This window comes from Pectinophora gossypiella, chromosome 21 (genome assembly GCF_024362695.1).
Source record: "Pectinophora gossypiella chromosome 21, ilPecGoss1.1, whole genome shotgun sequence".
Classification (NCBI taxonomy): Eukaryota; Metazoa; Arthropoda; class Insecta; order Lepidoptera; family Gelechiidae; genus Pectinophora; species Pectinophora gossypiella.
The window spans coordinates 6078360-6098865 of NC_065424.1; the positions used below are offsets into that span (position 1 = coordinate 6078360).

At 44.4% G+C, this 20506-nt stretch overlaps 1 protein-coding gene across 1 annotated transcript in view; it reads left to right on the plus strand.

The window, feature by feature from the left end:
• Positions 1-20506, plus strand: part of LOC126376757 (low-density lipoprotein receptor-related protein 1) — a 131641-nt gene that overhangs the window by 63778 nt on the left and 47357 nt on the right. The window contains exons 48-66 of the mRNA XM_050024327.1: positions 356-486; positions 925-1129; positions 1871-2075; positions 3341-3527; positions 4058-4321; positions 5504-5645; positions 6605-6822; positions 7217-7408; positions 8150-8343; positions 9378-9615; positions 10626-10790; positions 11830-11995; positions 12261-12343; positions 13557-13795; positions 14934-15121; positions 15504-15721; positions 16710-16837; positions 17960-18080; positions 19247-19461. Of these exons, the coding sequence (XP_049880284.1) occupies positions 356-486; positions 925-1129; positions 1871-2075; positions 3341-3527; positions 4058-4321; positions 5504-5645; positions 6605-6822; positions 7217-7408; positions 8150-8343; positions 9378-9615; positions 10626-10790; positions 11830-11995; positions 12261-12343; positions 13557-13795; positions 14934-15121; positions 15504-15721; positions 16710-16837; positions 17960-18080; positions 19247-19461 (3499 nt within the window). The remainder of the gene's footprint in view (positions 1-355; positions 487-924; positions 1130-1870; positions 2076-3340; positions 3528-4057; positions 4322-5503; positions 5646-6604; positions 6823-7216; positions 7409-8149; positions 8344-9377; positions 9616-10625; positions 10791-11829; positions 11996-12260; positions 12344-13556; positions 13796-14933; positions 15122-15503; positions 15722-16709; positions 16838-17959; positions 18081-19246; positions 19462-20506) is intronic.

Sequence of the window (20506 nt, forward strand, 5' to 3'; positions counted from 1 at the left end):
ATAGTACGACAGGGTTCAGGGTTCTAAAGTGGATACATGATATTGCTCATGACTGTACAAGTGTACAACCTCCAATAGGATATTTTAATTATTTTGCTACTGTGTGTTTTGGCATCAATAATCAATTGCAGCGAGTATGAAGGGACTGCTTCCATGTTTTTTTTTTATTGACCAAAGAAAACCTAAACAAAGACCAAAAACTGCTTACATGGAACAAATTAAAGAGAAGGCGAACGTCGTGTCTTGTAAGGAAGTCAAAGAATTCTCTTCATAGACAAGAATTAAGAATGCTACACTGACAAGAGCGTGGCTCTTAAATTGATGATGATGATGAAGGAGAACCTATTGTTTCTAGGGAACTAATGCGCAACGCGATCAGCCTCGCGTACGACTACAGTTCGCAACGGCTATTCTACTCCGACATTCAGCGCGGGTCCATCAACACGGTCCACTTCAACGGCTCCGACCACCGCGTGTTGCTTGAACGTAAGTTAGTTTATATGCACGTATTTTATGTTCTTTTTTTACAGAATGTCTAGAGCCTTGTGCCGAGGTTTTACTTGCAACTTGTGAGAAGCTGCAGTAGTCTTAGAAGGATGAGATGTTCGTGAAAACTATGTTACCTACCGAATAAAGATATTTTTGAATTTTAATTCATAACAATAGTATTACGTCCCCGCAACCGCCACCCATCCCCTAGGTTTATAGTATACACACACTCGCCAGCTGTGTTGAAGCCTGTATTAGGGGGCGATCTTTTTGCCAAAAAAACCGGCTACAAATCCTGAAAACCACGTGATATCAATCACAAACATGAATTTTAACTCATAAAGTCTGTGTATCTCACATCGTAGCGTTTTGTGACTCGAAGTAAGTGGCACGTTTTCCGAATAGGGTTGGTTATCTGTATTCTTCATTCTACAGAAGTAGCAGCAGTAGAAGGCATGGTGTTTGCCTCTCACACGGGCGAGTTATACTGGACGTGTACCAGCGCGGCGGCCATCCGCTCTGTCAAGTTGTCAGCCCTGGCGTCGTTGGCGCTGCCGGACCGGGCGAGTGTCCTGCGGACTGTACTACGGCTGCCCACAGGAGCCCGACCACGGGGGCTCGACATCGATCCTTGTGAGAGGTATGTCGAGGTATTATTCACCAGGGATGTTAGGGAGCTCCGTAACCGAAACTATCGGACAGCTAAGTAGTTGGAGGAGCGCGCGGACTATTTGTCTCGCCCGCACGTTATGATTAACTTTCAGGATGGAGTGTCCGGGGCGTGGGCACACGCCTTTGTCGGTCAATTATCATAATTAAGAGCCACGTTCTTTTCGGTGAAGCATTCTCCATTCTTGCCTATCGAAGGCCAATTCTTTGCCTCCTTTACAAGACACGCATTTGGGTCGTGTAATAGTTTCAACGGTGCCTCATGACGGGTACAGGCGTCGTGGTAGACCTCGAAAGAGATGGCGTGACGACTTGGACGCTTGCCGGAGGGACTGGCCGGAGTACGCACAGGACCGCGAGAACTGGAAAGAGGAAGGGGCGGCCTTTGTCCAGCAGTGGGATCTTGTAGGCTAGATTAGATTAGATCTAGGTTCAAGATAAATTATGAAATTCTGATAACTAAATAAAGACAGATCTAAAACTAACGGAAAACATTTTCTTTTTTCTATTTAACTTATTTATGAATTTCAATCAACAAAAACGTAATAATAAGTCCGCATTTTATCACTTTTTTCTATGATCTCACAGGTTGCTTTTTCATAAAAAATCCATAGTAATTTCGTGTTTTGACGTTAAAAACAAAGTAACTGATTTGACTAGTTGGAAACTAGCATTTTGCATAACGTTATAACTATAAAAACAAAATCCCCAGCCGTCTGTACTGGACGAATTGGAACGAGTCATCCCCGAGCATTCAGCGAGCGTATACATCAGGCCTAGGGCTCCAGAGCATCGTGTCCACAGACATCATGATGCCCAACGGCCTGGCCCTCGACCACAAGGCCAAGAAGATCTACTGGGCTGACGCGAGGCTCGACAAGATTGAGAGGATGCACTATGATGGGTCACATCGACATGTAAGTTAACACTACATAAGCTCACGACTATATCCCAATTGGGGTAGTCACAGGTACATCCATCGCAAGATGAACTAAGTTCCCACTCCTTACCGAGTTTTTTGTTAGACCAACGTGAGTTAGATAACATATCTAAGTTAGATTAGAAAGAAAGAAAGAAAGAAAATCCTTATTTCCATATTGTACGCCACATTTACAAACTTACATTACATAAATATAAAAAATAATAAATAATAAAACAAAGACAAATAATACACAATGGAGGCGCCCAAAATAAAAAAGGATCTCCCTCAGCATAATGCCGTGACACGTGCTTAGCACGGGCCGCGGCGCTGGTATTATGGGAGACCTATCGAACGTGAGCCACGGACACACCAAACTTAATTACGTACCTACTTATATACAATAAAGGAAACATACTATCATACATAGATTATAATGCAATACTTATACTTGATATTATAGATATATATTCCTATCAAAAACATATATGCAAAATGAATAAATAAAACTTACTTACTTAGATTAGTGATTGTTCAATGTGGCCTTGAAAGCACCCGGGCTATATGCATTCGGAAATACAGAAGACGGCAGATAATTCCACTCCTTAGCAGTGCGCATAATGAAGGACGATGCGAAGCGCTTTGTGCGAATAGTTGGGATATCTATCAAATAGGGATGGAATCCGGCCGTACGTCTGGAAGTCCGAAGATAAAAGGGGATGGTGGAATGAGCTCGTGTAGATCGCGGGCACACTCCCCGAAGTGCAGTCTGTAGAATACCAACATACTGGCGACTTTTTGCCGATGTGCTAAGGAGTGTAGCTTAGCTCTATGTACCTTTTCTTCTTTTGGGAAATTAAATAGAAATAATTCTTATTTAGAATAGAAATTGTTTATTTTAGATAAATGTAGGTATAGGTACACAGTAGGTGTGAACATAATAATTAAACCTTATTTCTAAAAAGGGACGTCAGCTCAACAATATATTGTGACACTCCAACATTGAGGGAGTGCCACACCGCTGATTTTCAGCTGTGCACCGTGATTTTCTGTGTTCTATGTGTCACCGTTAAACGATATTCAAGAATCCACAAAAACCAAACCTTATTGTTTAACTGTCTCTCATTATAGAACCCATTAGAGGGGGAGGAGGAGGGGAGGATCATTAGGGGAGGGTTTGATCCTCATTAGAGGAAGAAATAAATATATTATTATTATTATAATTTTCTTATACATCTTCCTAACCTAGCTATACGATCACAGATAGTGACGCAGTCCAGCACGCAGCACCCGTTCGACGTGGCGGTGGCCGGCGACTACGTGTTCTGGACGGACTGGGTGGCGCACGGCGTGTTCCGCGCCGACAAGCGCGCCGGGGACGTGACGGCGCTGCGCCGGGACGTGCCCCGGCCCATGGCCGTCGTCGCCGTCACCGACAACCATCAGATCTGTACGTACCACACTCAACCAGACGCGCCAAGTCCCCAATAAACAAACCTGATAGCTCTAGGGTTGCTGCTTCATGTAGAAACTCCACGGGTGAATAAAACGCTGGCTTAAAGTGTTAAGAAAAGTCTATTCTTCTTCTTCTTATTGTGTGGGTTGTGAGGTGGAAAACCAGCCTTATCAACCACCAGGGTCATGACTGAGCCGCCAAAGGCTCCTAACATGACTCATGTAATGATTACTCACTTACATCAGTAAATAGTAACCGGGCAAAAACAGTAAATACCAACGGCTTAACGTGCCTTCCGAAGCACGGATCATCTTACTTCAGGTGATACGAAAATCAGGTGATCAGCTTGTAATGACCTAACCAAACTAGGGATCACTAAGTGAATCTTTTTTTTATATGTCCCCACCGGAATTCGAACCCGGGGCGTCCTGAACGTGAGCCTATTGAACGAAGTACATTAGGTACGAGGTATATTAAAATGCGCGGCGATGCTAAGACCGACTGGTAATATTATCTCTCATCAGGTTCCCGCGACCCCTGCCTGGTCTTGAACGGCGGTTGCGCTGAAATCTGCACGATGGACGAATCAGGCCTCGCGTCCTGCCACTGCGGCGCGGGCCGCGAGTTGTCCTCAGACCTCCACTCCTGCAGGCCTTTAGACAGCGTGTGCGCAGACAACCAGTTCTCCTGCGCCGAGGGTGCCTGCATACCTAACGAGCTAGTATGTGATGGAGTACCGCATTGCAGTGACACTACAGACGCTAGCGACGAGGATCTGTACTTCTGTAGTGAGTATAACGTGACGTAGACAATATAGACTCGGAAGGAAATTTAAATTGGCAGTCGCTTCAGTAATTTTTGGGATTGGGTGTGAAAACGGGAAAACGCTCCAAAGATGAGGCCAAACATTGTAAAATAACGATTTTACAAATGTTTTATTGGAGTTATTGACTATTCGTTGTTATTATTATTTGATTCGCCCGGGTTATTTCATTCATTCGTTTTAAAATGAACTGCTCCCTTTTTATGTTTATTTCTTATTCGCCGGAAAGGAAAGGAACGGTTAAATGACACTGTTAATTTCAAAATTAAAAATAACCCGGGCGACTTAAAAAGGCATCTCGCTCATATGCAATTCGTTTCACGTGTGCTGTCAATTTAATTCTGAAGGGTTTTTTTAATGTCTGTCTAAAATTGACGCGTTTTCCATAAATTTTATGCCTGTCGATTACCCGTCCCTTTCCTTTTCGGCGGATAAGCAAATGACAATTAGATGGTGTGTACCGTAATCAGCACCAATGATTATTTAAATGATAAAGATGCGTGGTAATAAATGTGTTCCTCTAGTTATTAAATAACTTGAATGTATACCTACATTGATTTGAAAGATGTGTTGCTGTTGCAGTTTGCCGTCACTTCCTCTCCTCACCTTTAACAACTTGTGAAATGACGTAGATTTTAAAAAATACCTTCAACAAGTTTATCTATGGTTGAATGTGGGTCGAATGAATGATTCTCGCAAGATGCGAAGGTGGCTGTTCACAATGCAGTACTTGTGCCTACGTTGAAGTACGGTAGGATTAATGCCGTAGAAATGAGGTTGTTGCGTAGTATCTGCGGTGTTAAATTGAGTGATAGAGTGAGAAATGGTGTGTAAAAGTAGTAAGATATAGTGACTAAGATTGAGAAGGGAAGTTGGTTTGGACACATAGAGCGTATGAAGGATTACGAAAGCAGTATATAAGGCTCCTAGAAGGACGTACATTGACCAAATTGGAGATGTCCTTAAAAAAAGTTCAGTACGATCTCCTCTGAACCGGCGTGCGTGTATGAAACGATTGATGAATGTGGAGGAAGTAAGAGAAGTGTGCAAGGATCGAAGCAAAATGGAATAGTCTCGGCTTGCCTCGGTGGGAAATAGGCGTGAGTTTATGTATGTAAATGATTTTGATTTGTGTCGCATGGTGCAGCGTCCCGCGTGTGCCCGGCGGGCTGGGTGCCGTGCGGCGCGGGCGGGCGCTGCGTGGCCGCGCGCGGCGTGTGCGACGGCCGCGCCGACTGCGACGACGGCACCGACGAGGCCGGCTGCGACTGCCAGCCCACGCAGTTCAAGTACGCATCACGTTCACTAGCCTTTAACCGCCTCCGCGGTCCAGTGGTTCGAGCGTTGGGCTCACGATCCGGAGGTCCCGGGTTCAAATCCCGGTGGGGACATTACAAAAATGACTTCCTGATCCCTAGTTTGGTCAGGACATTACAGGCTGGTCACCTGATTGTCCGAAAGTAAGATGATCCGTTCTTCGGAAGGCAGTCCCGGTGTTGTAAGTTAATAGTCGTTACATAGCCATTTCAGGGGCCTTCTGTGGCTCAATAGTTACCCTGACACCAGGTTGATGGGGTTGGTAATCCGCCTCACAACCCACACGATAGAAGAAGACTTTCCTTAACAGTCATTGCCCGATTTTGTTCACACAGCAAAGGACACCTCTTGGATGCAGAAAGAAACGCAGGCTGTAGATGCGTTGGAGAAATGGTGTGGATACTTCACACACTAGAAAACAATGTGTTCCATACGCGACATACAGAAGATCTACGTAGTAGATAGTAGACAGTAGATAATCATTAACGTAAATAATCGGCAACATTTTTTTCATTAATTTTCGGATTAAAACCTTATAGTTTATTTGTGACCCAGTCATAACCTATTTGAAGGTCGGGGAAGCCGCTGGATGCGGGCAGCGCAGGACCGATCGTCGTGGAGATCCTTGGTGGAGGCATATGCCCAGCAGTGGGCGTCATACGTCTGATGATTATGATAACCTATTTGCATATCTTTTTCTTGTTTGCTCCACGAGCCCTCTAGTTGAACAGAGGCCTGAGCCGAGCAGTGGAACGTATATAGGCCATGTTATGTAACATTTTGAACCACATTTGGAACCATGTCAGAGGCCTAAGGCGTAACAACGATAATTCTGACATCAGGATTAGTGTAGTGGGTCGACCTTACAAACCACACCACTAGATGCCATGAGTAACAAAAGTTAGAAGTATAAAATCAAATGTCCTCCCAGATGCGACGACGGCATGTGCGTGGAGATCACGGCGCGCTGTGACGGCGTGCTGCAGTGCGCCGACGCGTCCGACGAGCGCGCCTGCGCACTGGCGTCGTGCGCCGCGCTGGGGCCGCAAGCGGTGCCCTGCGGCGCCGGCGCCGACTGCTACATGCCGGCCTGGCGCTGCGACAATCACACGGACTGTCCTAACGGGGAGGACGAGGTCGGGTGCCAAGGTGGGTCGAAGCCACTAGTACATAGTCACTGATTATCACTAAGCTTTCTGTGAGACGTCTCTCATTTAAGATCGAAGGATCCAGAAAGTTGGAAAGCTATGCGTCAGCACAAATTGGCCAGCTCGAGCGGAGAGATATCACGGCCTCACATAAACACCGTCGTGAAGTATGTTTCCCCTATGCCTCCCCTTTCCCCATCTGAATGGTCAGCAACGCACTTATGGCCCCTCTGGTACGGTATTTGCTGCTTATTTGCCCCTTATGTTATAAATAAGGGACACAGGAGAGGGGGCTTTTTGACCGGACGGACTCACTCTAACCATGAGGGTTTCTTCTACCATTTTGCGGAATCCTTAAAAAGGACAGTCATCTATATGACTTTTACTCTTTCCAGAAGAAACAGAAGACTCGGACAAGAGCATAATAGATTCTCTAGAAGAATCCGGCGAGGGTTGCGGCCCGCTGCAGTTCACCTGCGGCAGCAGCGGGGCGAGCAAGGCGGGCGGCGCCGAGTGCGTGCCGCTGGCGTGGCGCTGCGACGGCCGCGCCGACTGCACCGACGGCAGCGACGAGACGCTGCATTGTGGTAATGGAACATACAGGGTGTTAGTGACATCCTGACAAGTACGGAGGGGAACGATTCAGACCATTATTATTATTACGTATGGCAAACAAAAATAAATTATCCTGCGTGGACCATATATCCAGCTTAAGCTCCCTTAACCAAGTCTCTGCCACACCCGTCACACAATGCAGCTCGGCTTTGCCACCTGGGAACCGGTGTAGAGGGCACTCGTTCACTATGTGAGACTTTAATGAGAGGGTTTAATCCGGGTGACCACATTCACAGTATGGCGACTCCTTTTAGCTCCATTTATGTAAGTGATGGTTCGACTTTCCATGGTTGGTCCTACACCGGGTCCAGATTTTTCGTTTGGAGTCAAAGCTCGTTTGGGTAGAACGCTTGCGTCTCACTTTGAGGTCGCAGGCTCGAATCCAGCTCAGAAAAACGAAAAGAGCGACAAAATAAAAGAAACGTCATGATGACAAATTATGTTAATCATAATCATATTTTTAGGGTTCCGATCCTCCACAGGAAAAACGGAACCCGAACCCGTTATAGGATCATTCTGTTGTCCGTCAAGACCTTTTTCTCAGAAACGCGTGGAGGGTATCATGTTGAAATTATTTTATATAGTGGACAACGCGACAATTTTAGTAGCGTTGGCTCCATTGGTGGACAACGAAACAGTTCTTAGTGTCGCTAGCCACCAGTGGTTGCCCACGAGAATAGAGGTGTCACATTCCAATTCTTCCTCCCCCGCAGGTCACACGAACACCTCATCGTGTACATCCACGCAGTTCGCGTGCGGTACGTCGGGGCCGGGCGGCGGGCCGTGCGTGCCCCTGAGCGCCCGCTGCGACGGCGTAGCGCACTGCCCGCACGCCGAGGACGAGAACAACTGCGCCTGCGCCGCCGGCGCCTTTAGATGTGTGTCGTCGGGCGCCTGTCTTAATGCGGTGAGTAGACAGGAGAAGACCCTTCCTCTCTTTCCTTCTATCTTCTCGATGTTTCTCATATTTTGTTTGTGTGTGTAAAAGCTTACATGGAACATATTAAAGACAAGGCAAACGTCGAGTCATATAAGGAAGTCAAAGAATTGACCCTTGATAGACGTGAATGGAGAAAACTACACCGACAAGAGCGTGGCTAAATTAGTGATGATGATGATCTTCAGTAAAGCCTGTAGTCATAAATTTTAACCTGGTTACAGCTCCCAGCGCTCTCCGTTTGTTCGGCCAAGTAGATATAATACCACAGATATCGCTTAGGACATGAATACATGTTGTGCCGACCCCACTTAGAGTGGGTAAGGGCAGGGGGATGATGATGGTCGTTTAAGGAATCTTATCTAAATTGTAATCGAATTTCATCAATACACTCTTCTTGTAAACTCTTCTTCTCTTTTTCTTGTAACGCCAAATGACGTCTAGTGGTTACCGTTCGGCTGAGAAGGTTCTAATGGTTAATTGGGTTTCCTAGGTCAAAAATAAATTATGAAATTGGCCCCGATTCCTACAGACGCCTCCTAATTTTACTTTAAGTTATAGCTGTCATTTTCTTATCCGCCGAAAAGGAAAGGGACGGATGTTTGACAGCTCTTAATTTTAGGAAGAATGAGTAAATTAATGAGTAACCCGGACGAATCAAAAAGGTATCTCGCTGGTATGCAAACCGTTTGACGTGTGCTGTCAACATAATTCTGGCGGGTTATTGGCCAATGTAAAATTATTAGACAGTTGTTCTAGATTTGTGCTTAAAATTAACGTGCGTTCCATAAATTTTATGCTTGTCGATTACCCGTCTCTTTCCTTTTCGGCGGATAAGAAAATGACAGATGTAACTTAAAATAAAATTAAATGGTGTTTACAGGAATTAGCATCATTGTGATTACTAAATAAAGACATATCAAAATAAATAAGGACACGACAAAACTCATTTAGTAGCGAGTGAGTAACCGCTTTAATGATCCTTTGTATAACCTATTGCGCAGGAGTTGTACTGCGACGGCGACTCGGACTGCGTGGACGGGTCGGACGAGCCCCCCGGCTGCTCGCCCCGTACCCCCGCCGCCACCCTCGCGCCCCCCGCGCCCCTCTGCGCCGGCATGCCGGGGGCGCTCTACTGCTCTGGGAAATGCATACCAAGAGAGTTACTCTGTGATGCCAGAGACCACTGTTTGGATGGGCTAGGACAAGGCGCTGGGAGTGATGAGGATCCCTATATGTGTGGTTAGTACTACTTTTTCAGACCCTTTTTTACCTTTGATGGGTTTTCTCTTGGCCCCAGACTTGCCCGAAGGAATTGACGAGGCTTAAGATGGAGCGAGCTCGCCCAGAAGGTGCCTGTTCACTCTGGCCATGAAAGCACCCGGGTTATATGCATTCGGAAATACTGAAGACGGCAGAGAATTCCACTCCTTAGCAGTGCGCATAATGAAGGACGATGCCACGGCTAGTGAGTCTTTAGAATAGAATAGAAGTTTATTGCAAGTCGCAAGTAGCCCTTTCTCAGTAGCCCTGGTATCTACATTCTAACGGCCTCTGTGGTTCAGTGGTTGAGCGTTTCTCACGATCCGGAGGCCCCGGGATCGAATCCCGGCGGGGACATATCACAAAAATTACTATGTCATCCCTATTTTGGTTACGAACAGGCTGATCACCTGATTGATCCGTGCTTCGGAAGGCACGTTAAGCCGTTGGTCCCGGTTACTACTTGCTGATGAAAGTATGTAGTCGCTACATGAGCCATGTCAGGGGCCTTTGGCGTCTCAATAATAACCCTGGCACCAGGGTTGATGAGGTTGGTAATCCACCTCACAACCCACTAATTTATCTCATTGCTACGATGCTTGCGCGTGATGCTGTGTTATGTATGTTTTGTTTGATCGCAATCTCATCTGATGATAATTGGGTCGTGTACTAAATAAATTATAAAATTCTGATTACTAAATAAACACAGATCAAGAACTAACGAAAAACATTCCTTTTTCTGTTCTGTTTAAATTTTAATCATGAAAAACGTAATAATAAGTCCGACAGTTTATCACGTTTTTCTATGACGTCACAGTGTGCTTTTTCATACAAATTCTATAGTAATTTCGTGTTTTGACCTTTAGTAAAAATTAACTGATTTGACTAGTTGGAAAGTACCCTATTTCTGGCTGGTCGAGCGTTCCGGTAGACGAGAGGTTTTTGTATTTTTCTTTGTTTGTTAATCCAATATGTTGTGTATGTACCAGCGTCGTTCACCCGTGCGTTTGGCTCGGGAGTGGAGCAAGCGGTGGCCCCGGTGGGCGCATGCGCGCGCGGCCACTGGCAGTGCGGCAACGGCGCATGCGTGCCCGTCAGCGCACTCTGCGACGGAGACGACGACTGTGGGGACCTCACTGACGAGTGGCACTGCAGTGAGTTACTCAATCATGATAAAGCTGCCTATTATGCTTATTTCATCCGTTTGTATATGTCCCAAGTATTTTTTGTGCAATAAAGAATTGCGTCAGTAGCATGGAAAATGCTGCACCGACAAGAGCGTTGCTCTTAAATTGATGATGATGAAAGAATTGCGTAGTTTCCTAAGTCAAAGATCTTCATCACTAATTTAAGAGCCACGAACTTGTCGGTGTACTATTCTCCATTCTTGTCTATCAAAGGTTCCTTCACTTCCTTATAAGACACGACGTTCACCTTCACTTTGATCTGTTCCATGTAACCTCTTCTTGGTCTTCCCCTTCCTCTCTTTCCTTGTAGCTTTCCTTCTATGGTGTTTTTGTTTTATGTTATGGGCGATAGGCTGATCCCTTATCACCATAAGGTTCATTATATCCAGTTTACGACATTGTATCAACAGTGGCTGCAAGTTGTCTTTGATTACTTGTGGCTCTGCCCACCCCATTAGGGATTACGGGCGTGAGTTTATATATGTATGTATGTTTTTAATAAATTCGTCGTGTCTTATTAAGTGAGTGAAGTCAAAGATAAATTACTGTAATTCTGATTATTAAATAAAGACAGATCTAAAACTGTCGAAAAACATTTTATTTTTTCTATTCAATTTATTTATGAATTTTAATGGAGAATAATGTAATAATAAAAGTCCGACCTTTTATCACGTTTTTCTATGACGTCACAGGTTGCTTTTTCATACAAATTCCGTAGTAATTTCGTGTTTTGATGTTTAGTAAAAAGTAACTGATTTGACTTGTTGGAAACTACCCTATTAATCGACTCGAGTAGGTCGATAGTAGAAATCGTCGACCACGCCGGCGGGGTCGATATCGGTATATTCCTAATTGCGTTGGAAGTTCATCCATTAAAAAATTAACTAAGTACTCGCGCCTCACCGAGCTTTCTGGTAGACCATCGGGATAGGTGGTGAGCCGTATCGCCGTCTGTAATGCTAAAGTCTACTTCTTTCTAAATGTTGAACCCCCGTCTCCCTGGCAGATATAAACGAGTGTCTAACGATGAACGGCGAGTGCGCGCACAACTGCACGGACTTGGCCGTGGGGTTCGCGTGCTGGTGCCGCCCGGGGTGGAGGCGGGCCGGCGCCGGCGCCTGCGCAGACGTGGATGAGTGCCAGGAGGACGAGCCCTGTGACCATCACTGCCGGTATGTAGTTAGATAGATAAAATCTAGTAGTATGCGACATTGTTCTCCGATACATACAATTTGGGGATTTTCAAGGCAAGAGTGAATAAGCACTATTTGAGTATACAGGGTGTTAGTGACATCGTAACGAATACTCAGGGGGATGATTCAGATATTGATTCTGAGATAATATCAAGTGGAGTTTTCCGTCGTTTCTAATTTGCTTACAAAATATAAGTTTTAATCCCGCGCTTACGATTTTTAAATATTTGGTCTTTTTTTATAGGAACACCATGGGTAGCTTCGTCTGTTCGTGTGCTAAAGGATACAGACTGATGTCTGACGGCATCAGTTGTGCACCGATCAGTTGTAAGTAGACGACATTTTTATGCCATCATCGGTAGTGGTGTGGCGGACCCAACTAGTTGGCCAGCTAGTTCCGCCCACATGCAACATATGGCGCCACATTCAATAATGCAGTCTTCAAGCAGTTGTGAAACGCGATATCGAAGTTTACACAGCAAGACGCATATATACAACTTCCAACATAACGCCGTTGGATCGTCGATCCCTAGTCACACTACCACCTTGTGGCAAGCGGGGTACCGAACAGTAGCCAATCTGGTATCAATCGGGCAATCACCAACATAAACTTAATTTGACAAGGCTAAATCTAGCTGCATCTCTGTCTAGCGCGTATTTATAAATGAAAGACGGCAACAATTTAAGAGTTGTCAAATTGAAATTAAGTTAATTTCCGCCCACAATGCATACATTCGGTGTATGTTGTATTTAAATGAATTCCAATTATTATATTTGCACATACCGAGCCGTGGTGGCCCAGTTGGTAGAACGCTTACCTCTCACTTTGAGGTCGCAGGTTTGAATCCAGCACAAGCCTAAACCAATGATTGTCGAATTTGTTTTCGAATTCATGTTTGGATCATAAATGATTATCACGTGCTCGCTCAGCGGTGAAGGAAAACATCGTGAGGAAATTCACATTCCCGAGAAATGCACTTTCGGAGGTATGTGACCTAACCTGTATTGGGCTGGTTTGCCCTTCGTTGTTTGGAAGGTCAGACGGGCAGTCGCTTCTGTAAAAAACCGGACCTGTCAAATCTTCAGGTTAGGTAAGCGGACCCTGTGAAAAACGGGATGATATTAGGGGGATGATATTTGCATATGAAACGAATAATATAGCCACTTATCCGTGTGTCCATTATCTGTATTTAAAAAATCGTATCCTGGACCCTGCGATACAAGCTGTGCTTAGTTCAGGGACCGCCGCAAACCGTTTTGTTATTGTTATATTATATCCTGTTTGTTTTATGCATAATTGTAGCTCAGCCCTTTTAGTAAATAATCGTAAACCCGTGCTTCGGAAGACACGTTAAGCCGTTGGTCCCGGTTGGTTACTACTTATTCATGTAAGTTAGTAGACGTTGCATGACCCATGTCTGTGGCCATTGGCGGCTCAACAGTAATCCTGACATCAGGGTTGATGGGGTTGGTAATCCACCTCACAACCCACACAACAGAAGAAGTAAATAAACGACTATTATTCTTTCTTTTCTGCCAGCAATAAAAGCGTCGTTAATCTTCACGAACCGCTACTACATCCGGCGCGCGCCGCTGGAGCCCACCGCGCACGAGCCGCCCACCTCGCTCATAGTGCACAACCTCACCAACGCCGTGGCGCTGGACATGGAGTGGGCCAGCGGTTGCCTCTACTGGAGTGACGTCACGCGCCTCGGCAGCTCCATCAAGAGGGTCTGTCGGGCGTCTAGTGTGCCTGCTTCTACCAGCGACGATTATCAGGTTAGTTTGTTTGTAAACTCTTTATTGCTTTAAAATACAAAGAATATTTACACATAACTTACCCTTATACAGGGTGTTTGTGACATCGTAACGAAAACTTTGGGGGATGATTCAGGCCATGATTCTGAGTTGATATCAAGTGGAATTTTCCATCGCAAAAGTTTGGAATGGAAAATAATTTAAGAAAACAAAAATTTTCATGAATTTTCTGACAGGAAATTCCACTTAATATCAACTCAGAATCATGGTCTGAATCATCCCCCTCAGTATTCGTTACGGTGTCACTAACACCCATACCTACTTGTATGGCTACCTGTATGTACTGGTACGGGGTGTAAGTGACATCGTAACGAATACTGAGGGGGCTGATTTAGCTCATTATTCTGAGTTAATATCAAGTGGAATTTTTGATCGCAAAAGTATAGAATTGAAAATAATTAAAAAAATACAATAGAAAAATCATGAATTTTGCGACGGAAAATTCCACTTGATTTTAACTCAGAATCATGGTCTGAATCATCTCCCTCAGTATTCGTTACGATGTCACTAACACCCAGTATAGAGCACAGGCGAGCTTATCCCTAATTGGGATTTCTTCCAGCTTATCTTGGACTACCTGTAAGAAACTTAGTGGGCTGGTGTTAGTCTTGTAGCTTTAACACTTCTAGGGCCTCGTGTCATCGATCTTTCATTCATTCTCGTACAAAGTATCACTTCTGTAAATTGACAGTCTTATTTATTACATAACATAAGGGTCATTAGGGTAATTAGGGGTCCACCCATCTCAAGGCGAACTAAGTACCCACACCTCACCGAGCTTTCTGTTAGTCCAACGTGATAGGTGGTGAGCTGTATTGTCTATAATGGTCGAGCCAACTGTGTTAATGGAAACTGCACTTAAGGTAAATTAATAAGTCATTTGTGCAAGTCCTGTACCGGGATTCGAACCGCGGCGCTTCCCGTAATAAACACTATTCTATTCCAATAAAGAGTTTTTGTATCGTACTGGGAGTCACTTCAGAGGCCTTTGACGGTGACACCAGGGTTGGTGATCCACCTCTCAATCTACCCGAAAGGAAGGTTGAGGAAAACATCAAGGGGTTTATCTCAGTTATTTAAAACCTGTTGTTCCCCGCAGCTGCTCCACGGGGCGACGCTGCAGAACCCGGACGGTCTGGCAGTGGACTGGGTGGCGCACGTGATGTACTGGTGTGACAAGGGCACTGACACCATCGAGGTGTCCCGCCTCGACGGCCAGCACCGCCGCGTGCTGCTGCGCGGCGGGCTCAGCGAGCCGCGGGCGCTGGCGCTCCACCCCGCGCGAGGGTACGTATACAATGGGGCACGCCGTTCTATAGGCTACTTTCCAACTAGTCAAATCAGTTACTTTTTCAGAATGTCTCGAAATTACTAAGGAAACGGTACTGTGACGTCATAGAAAAACGTGATAAAATGACGGACTTATTACGTTTTTCTTGATTAAAATTCATAAATAAGTTTTCTTCAGGGAGTCTAAAAAGGCAATTCAACTAAAAAAAGCAATATTACTATTTGACTTTTTCGCATATAGAGTCAACAAATGTCAAATAGCACCAACCCCCCCCCCCCCCCCCCCCCGTAACTTGAGGCTCTGGCGAACGTAAAATCGACTTGATTGTCTTTTGTTGCCAATCCGTGGCTAATTTTTGAATCCCTTCTGCCTCCTCAGGACCATCTACTGGTCGGACTGGGGCGCGCGGCCCCACATCGGCCGCGCCGGCATGGACGGCAGCCAGCGCGCCGTCATCATCGGCTCGGGGCTCGGCTGGCCCAACGCGCTCACCGTCTTGCACCACTCCAACGAGCTGTACTTCGCCGACGCCCGCGAGGACTACATCGCCGTGGCAGACCTCGATGGAAAGCATGTCCGGGTGCTGTTTTCCAGAGGTACGATCCCTTTTCCATACTTTTGCGACGGAAAGTTTCGCTTGATATTAACTCGAAAATAATGAGCTGAATCTTCTTGTCATGTGGGTTGTGTGGCGGAATACCAGCCTCAACAACCCTGGTATCAGGGTTATTATTGAGCCGCCAAATGCCCCTGACATGGCTCATGTAACGATTACTCACATCAGTAAATAGTAATCGGGACCAACGGCTTTACGTGCCTTCCGCACGGATCATCTTACTTTCGGACAATCAAGTGATCGGCATGTAATGTCCTAACCAAACTAGGGATCATTAAGTGTTTTTTGTGATATGCCCCCAACTCGGGGCCTCCAGATCGTGAGTCCAACGCCCAACCACTTGACCACGGAGGCCGTCTCATCATGAGGCGAATAATCTCTCATTATTCGATACGGTGTCACTTACACCCCGTACAAGTACATACAGGTAGCCATACAAGTAGGTTTGGGTGTTAGTGACACTGACACCGTAACGCATACTAAGGGGGATGATTCAGACCATGATTCTGAGTTGATATTATTATTATTATTATTATATTTGTTTATGTACACTAGCAGCTCAGAGCTGATGCGTGTACTTCACTGCACTTGTTTTTAAGATTGTTATTTTCTATTATCAATGTTCATGTGGTAAACGTCTAGTCTGTGTTTAAAGGAGTTCACTGATGGTGCACTAACTATTGATTCTGGGAGCTTATTCCAAGAGTCCACAACGCGATTTGGCAGGAAATTATGTTTTGGGTTACTAGCACACAAAGGCTTGTACAGCTTTAATGAATGGAATGAATGGAATCAAGTGGAATTTTCCGTCGCAAAAGTATGGGAGAAGGATGACAAGTATGGAAATGGAAAGGAAGGAGGGAGGAGGTCCCAGGTTCGAATCCAGCACAGGCCTAAACCTAACGCCCTGTATGTCTTGACCAACTTGTTGTTTGTGTGTCGTTGATTATGTTTCGTTTGTGCACCAGAGCGCATGCCGTGGCTGCAGCTGCACCACGTGTTCGCTCTGGCGGTGTGGGAGGGCCGCGTGTATTGGAGCGACTGGGAGACGCGCGCCATCGAGTCCTGCCGGCGACGACCCAACCCGCATTATAAGGTACTATCTTTTGCCCGCGACTTCGTCCGCGTGGCGTGTATCTATATTACGCGGTTTAGATTTTTTCATACAAATGTTTTTTTCCCGCTAACTTCCGTTCCCGTGAAAATTTTGCAATATCCTGTTGCAACTAAGCTTTAAGTTTACTAAGGTATCTGCATGCCAAATTTCAAGCGTCTAACTTAAGCGGTTTAGATTTTTCATACAAAAGGATTTTCCCGCTAATTCCCGTTCCCGTGGGAATTTCGGAAATTCCTTTCTTAGTGCACCTCTACGGTACCTAAGCTACGTCCCTTCCAAATTTCAAGTGCCTACGTTTAGCCGTTTAGGCTGTGCGTTGATATGTCAGTCAGTCAGTTTCTCCTTTTATATATTTAGATGTCTCGTATGTACTGTCACGGATGTTTATGCATAAACTTAATCTTCTTCTATCGTGTGGGTTGTGGAGTACCAACCTCATCAACCCTGGTGTCGTAGTTACTATTGAGCCGCCAAAGGCCCCTGACATGATAGAAGATAATATTCAGGTAGATGCATGAAAACATTGTGAGGAAACCCACATTTCCGAGAAATATGTTTCGGAGGCCCAATACATATTAGGTGACATATCACCTAATATGTATTGGGCTGGTTTTACCATTCGGGTTAGAAGGTCAGTCGCTTCTGTAGAAACCGGACCTGCCAAATATTCAGGTTAAGTAAGCGGACCCTGTGAACAGAGGATACTATAATATATAATTTAAAATTATGTGCATTTTTGTAGGTACCGAGTGGCAGGTTTAAAAAGGTCACATGAAGAAATTAATTTAAAAAAATAATCCTATTTGATATTTGTTGATATTGCACACTTACTTTTATAAGAGCAACCATCAGATTGCAACATTGGTTTTTGTATGAATTGCTTCAATATTTATTTATTTATTTACACAGACCAAAATATTATTATTACAGGCATAACTCCCAATACAATAACATTTAAATGTCTTATGTCAACTTAAGAATAAAAATAACATTCATAGCCATTAACTTAAAATTTAAAGGAAAAGTTAAATATGGCCTTTTTAAGACCTTTTCTTTTATATAAATGAGCAGGCAAATTTAAAAAAGAATCTGTTTGGTCAGGAAACGAACACAACAAACCTGAGCGCCGGCGGTGCGTACGAGTGCAAGACCGTAGTGCACGTGGTACACAAACCCATGGACTTGCGCATTTTCCACCCCGCACGACAGCCAGAGTACCCAGGTAACTATGTAGCCAAATTACGAAATTGGGTGGTGTACTAAGTTCAAGATCATCATCATCAGCCCATTAACGTCATCATCAGCCCATTAACGTCATCATCAGCCCATTAACGTCCCCACTGCTGGGGCACGGGCCTTCCCTATGGGTGGATAGGGAGATCGGGCCTTAAACCATCACGCGGGCCCAGTGCGGATTGATGGTTATTGACGACTGCTAATGCAGCCGGGACCAACGGCTTAACGTGCCTTCCGAAGCACGGAGGAGCTCGAGATGAAAACTTTCTTTTTTTTGTGGTCACCCATCCTATGACCGGCCTTTGCGAAAGTTGCTTAACTTCAACAATCGCAGACCGAGCGCGTTAACCGTTGCGAAACCGAGTTCAAGATAAATTATGAAATTCTGATTACTAAATAAAGACACCTCCTGATACTACACGATCTGCACCTTTTCTTTTTATTTGTTTCATAAATTTTCTCCTAGGTCTACCCCTTCCTCTCTTCCCTTCAGTTTTTCCTTCTATAATGTTTGTTATAAATGAATCGGTGCAGGTCGTGTCGAGGTGAAGGATGTGGCGGGAAGAAGAGGGGAATGGCGATTACTCCACCGACAAGAGCGCAGCTCTTAAATAGAGAGAGAAATAAAGACAGATCTAAAACTAACGAAAAACTTTTTCCTTTCTCTATTTAACTTATTTATGAATTTTAATCAAGAAAACGTAATAATAAGTCCGACATTTTATCACGTTTTTCTATGACGTCACAGTGTTCTTTTTCATACAAATTCCATAGTAATTTCGTGTTTTGACGTTTAATAAAAAGTAACTGATTTGACTAGTTGGAAATTAGTCTATTGTATGACTATTTTTTTGTTGGTTTATGGTTTTTTTTTTAAATAACGTATGGTTTTTCTTGCATTTCCCCTGGCTATACAGGTCGTGAGAAGCTGCAGTAGTTTTAGGCGGATAAGACGTTAGTTATTTAAAAAAAAAATCAAAGTGTTACTATTGAATACAAAAATCTAGTAAGTTCTGTTATCTAACAGCACGTGTTAAATCAGTTATTTTGACAGCCAAGCAAAGTTCAGTCGAATTATTTGACAATTGGATTAAATTTTGCCGAACTGCTAAATTCAATCCAAAAGCCACTAAGTATTTAAACAATTTCCAGAACTATCTGCCCTTTGCGAGAAGCTCAACTGTTCGGGTCTCTGCCTACTAACCCCGGCCCCTGAAGGCGGTACAGCGGGCGCCACATGTGCGTGCCCGGAACACTTCGTCCTCAACCCCGACGGCAGAACCTGCGCCCCCAACTGTACATCCGCGCACTTTGTCTGCAAGACCGCGCTTAAATGTATACCGTTTTGGTGGCGGTGTGATACTCAGGTTTGTATAATTTTTGTTTTAAAAAAATATGAAGAGAGTAAGGCACTTTTGTTTAGATAATTCGGACGTGTAAAGATTGAATGAAAGAAGAAGACAAAACCAGTCGAAAGGGAAAGAGAAAGGTGGTGTACGATCTTTCCAACTAGCATAACATAACATAAATAGCCTATATACGTCCCACTGCTGGGCACAGGCGTCCTCTCAATCAACCGGAGAGGGTATGGAGCATACTCCACCACGCTGCTTCACTGCGGGTTGGTGGAGGTGTTTTTACGGCTAATAGCCGGGACCAACGGCTTAACGTGCCCTCCGAAGCACGGAATCAACTTACTTTTTCGGACAATCAGGTGATAGCTAGCATCCAACAGCATCCTTCCCAACTAGCATCATTGTTTTTCTTTTTTAACGTACCTTCATCATAAATTATGAAATTCTGATTACTAAATAAATACAGATCTAAAACTAACGAAAAACACTACATTTTTTCTATTTAACTTATTTATGGATTTTAATCAAGAATAACGTAATAATTTAAGTCCCTGAACCGGCGTGCGTGTGTGAATCAATTGATGGATTTGGAGGAAGCAAGAGAAGAGTGGAATTCCATAGTCCATAATATGTAGGGTGCGCTGGTAATTAAAATAAAACCACACACAAATAATTGAATGAACTGTATTACTTAAATTACAAGATCCAAACATTGAGACGCGCTGGTTTGCTCGCGCTAGAGATGAAATGAAATGAAATGAAATTTGAAATGAAATGAAATTTATTCGCTCTAGAGTGGTACAAAAGATCTTAAATATAAATTATATCAATAAAAGTCCATCACTCAACCATACAGCGTGCGAATATTAATATTAATGATGTGATAATATTAATATTGATGTGACTGACCATAAATGGTAGACTATTAGGTATGTCCCATACACCATAGACCCCGGTAGGAAATAAGCGTGAGTTGGTTTTTGTCTGTATCTTTGCTTAATGAGAAACTTTCCAATTGCGGTTCCCCCAAAAATGCGATAGATGGCATTGTTAAGTT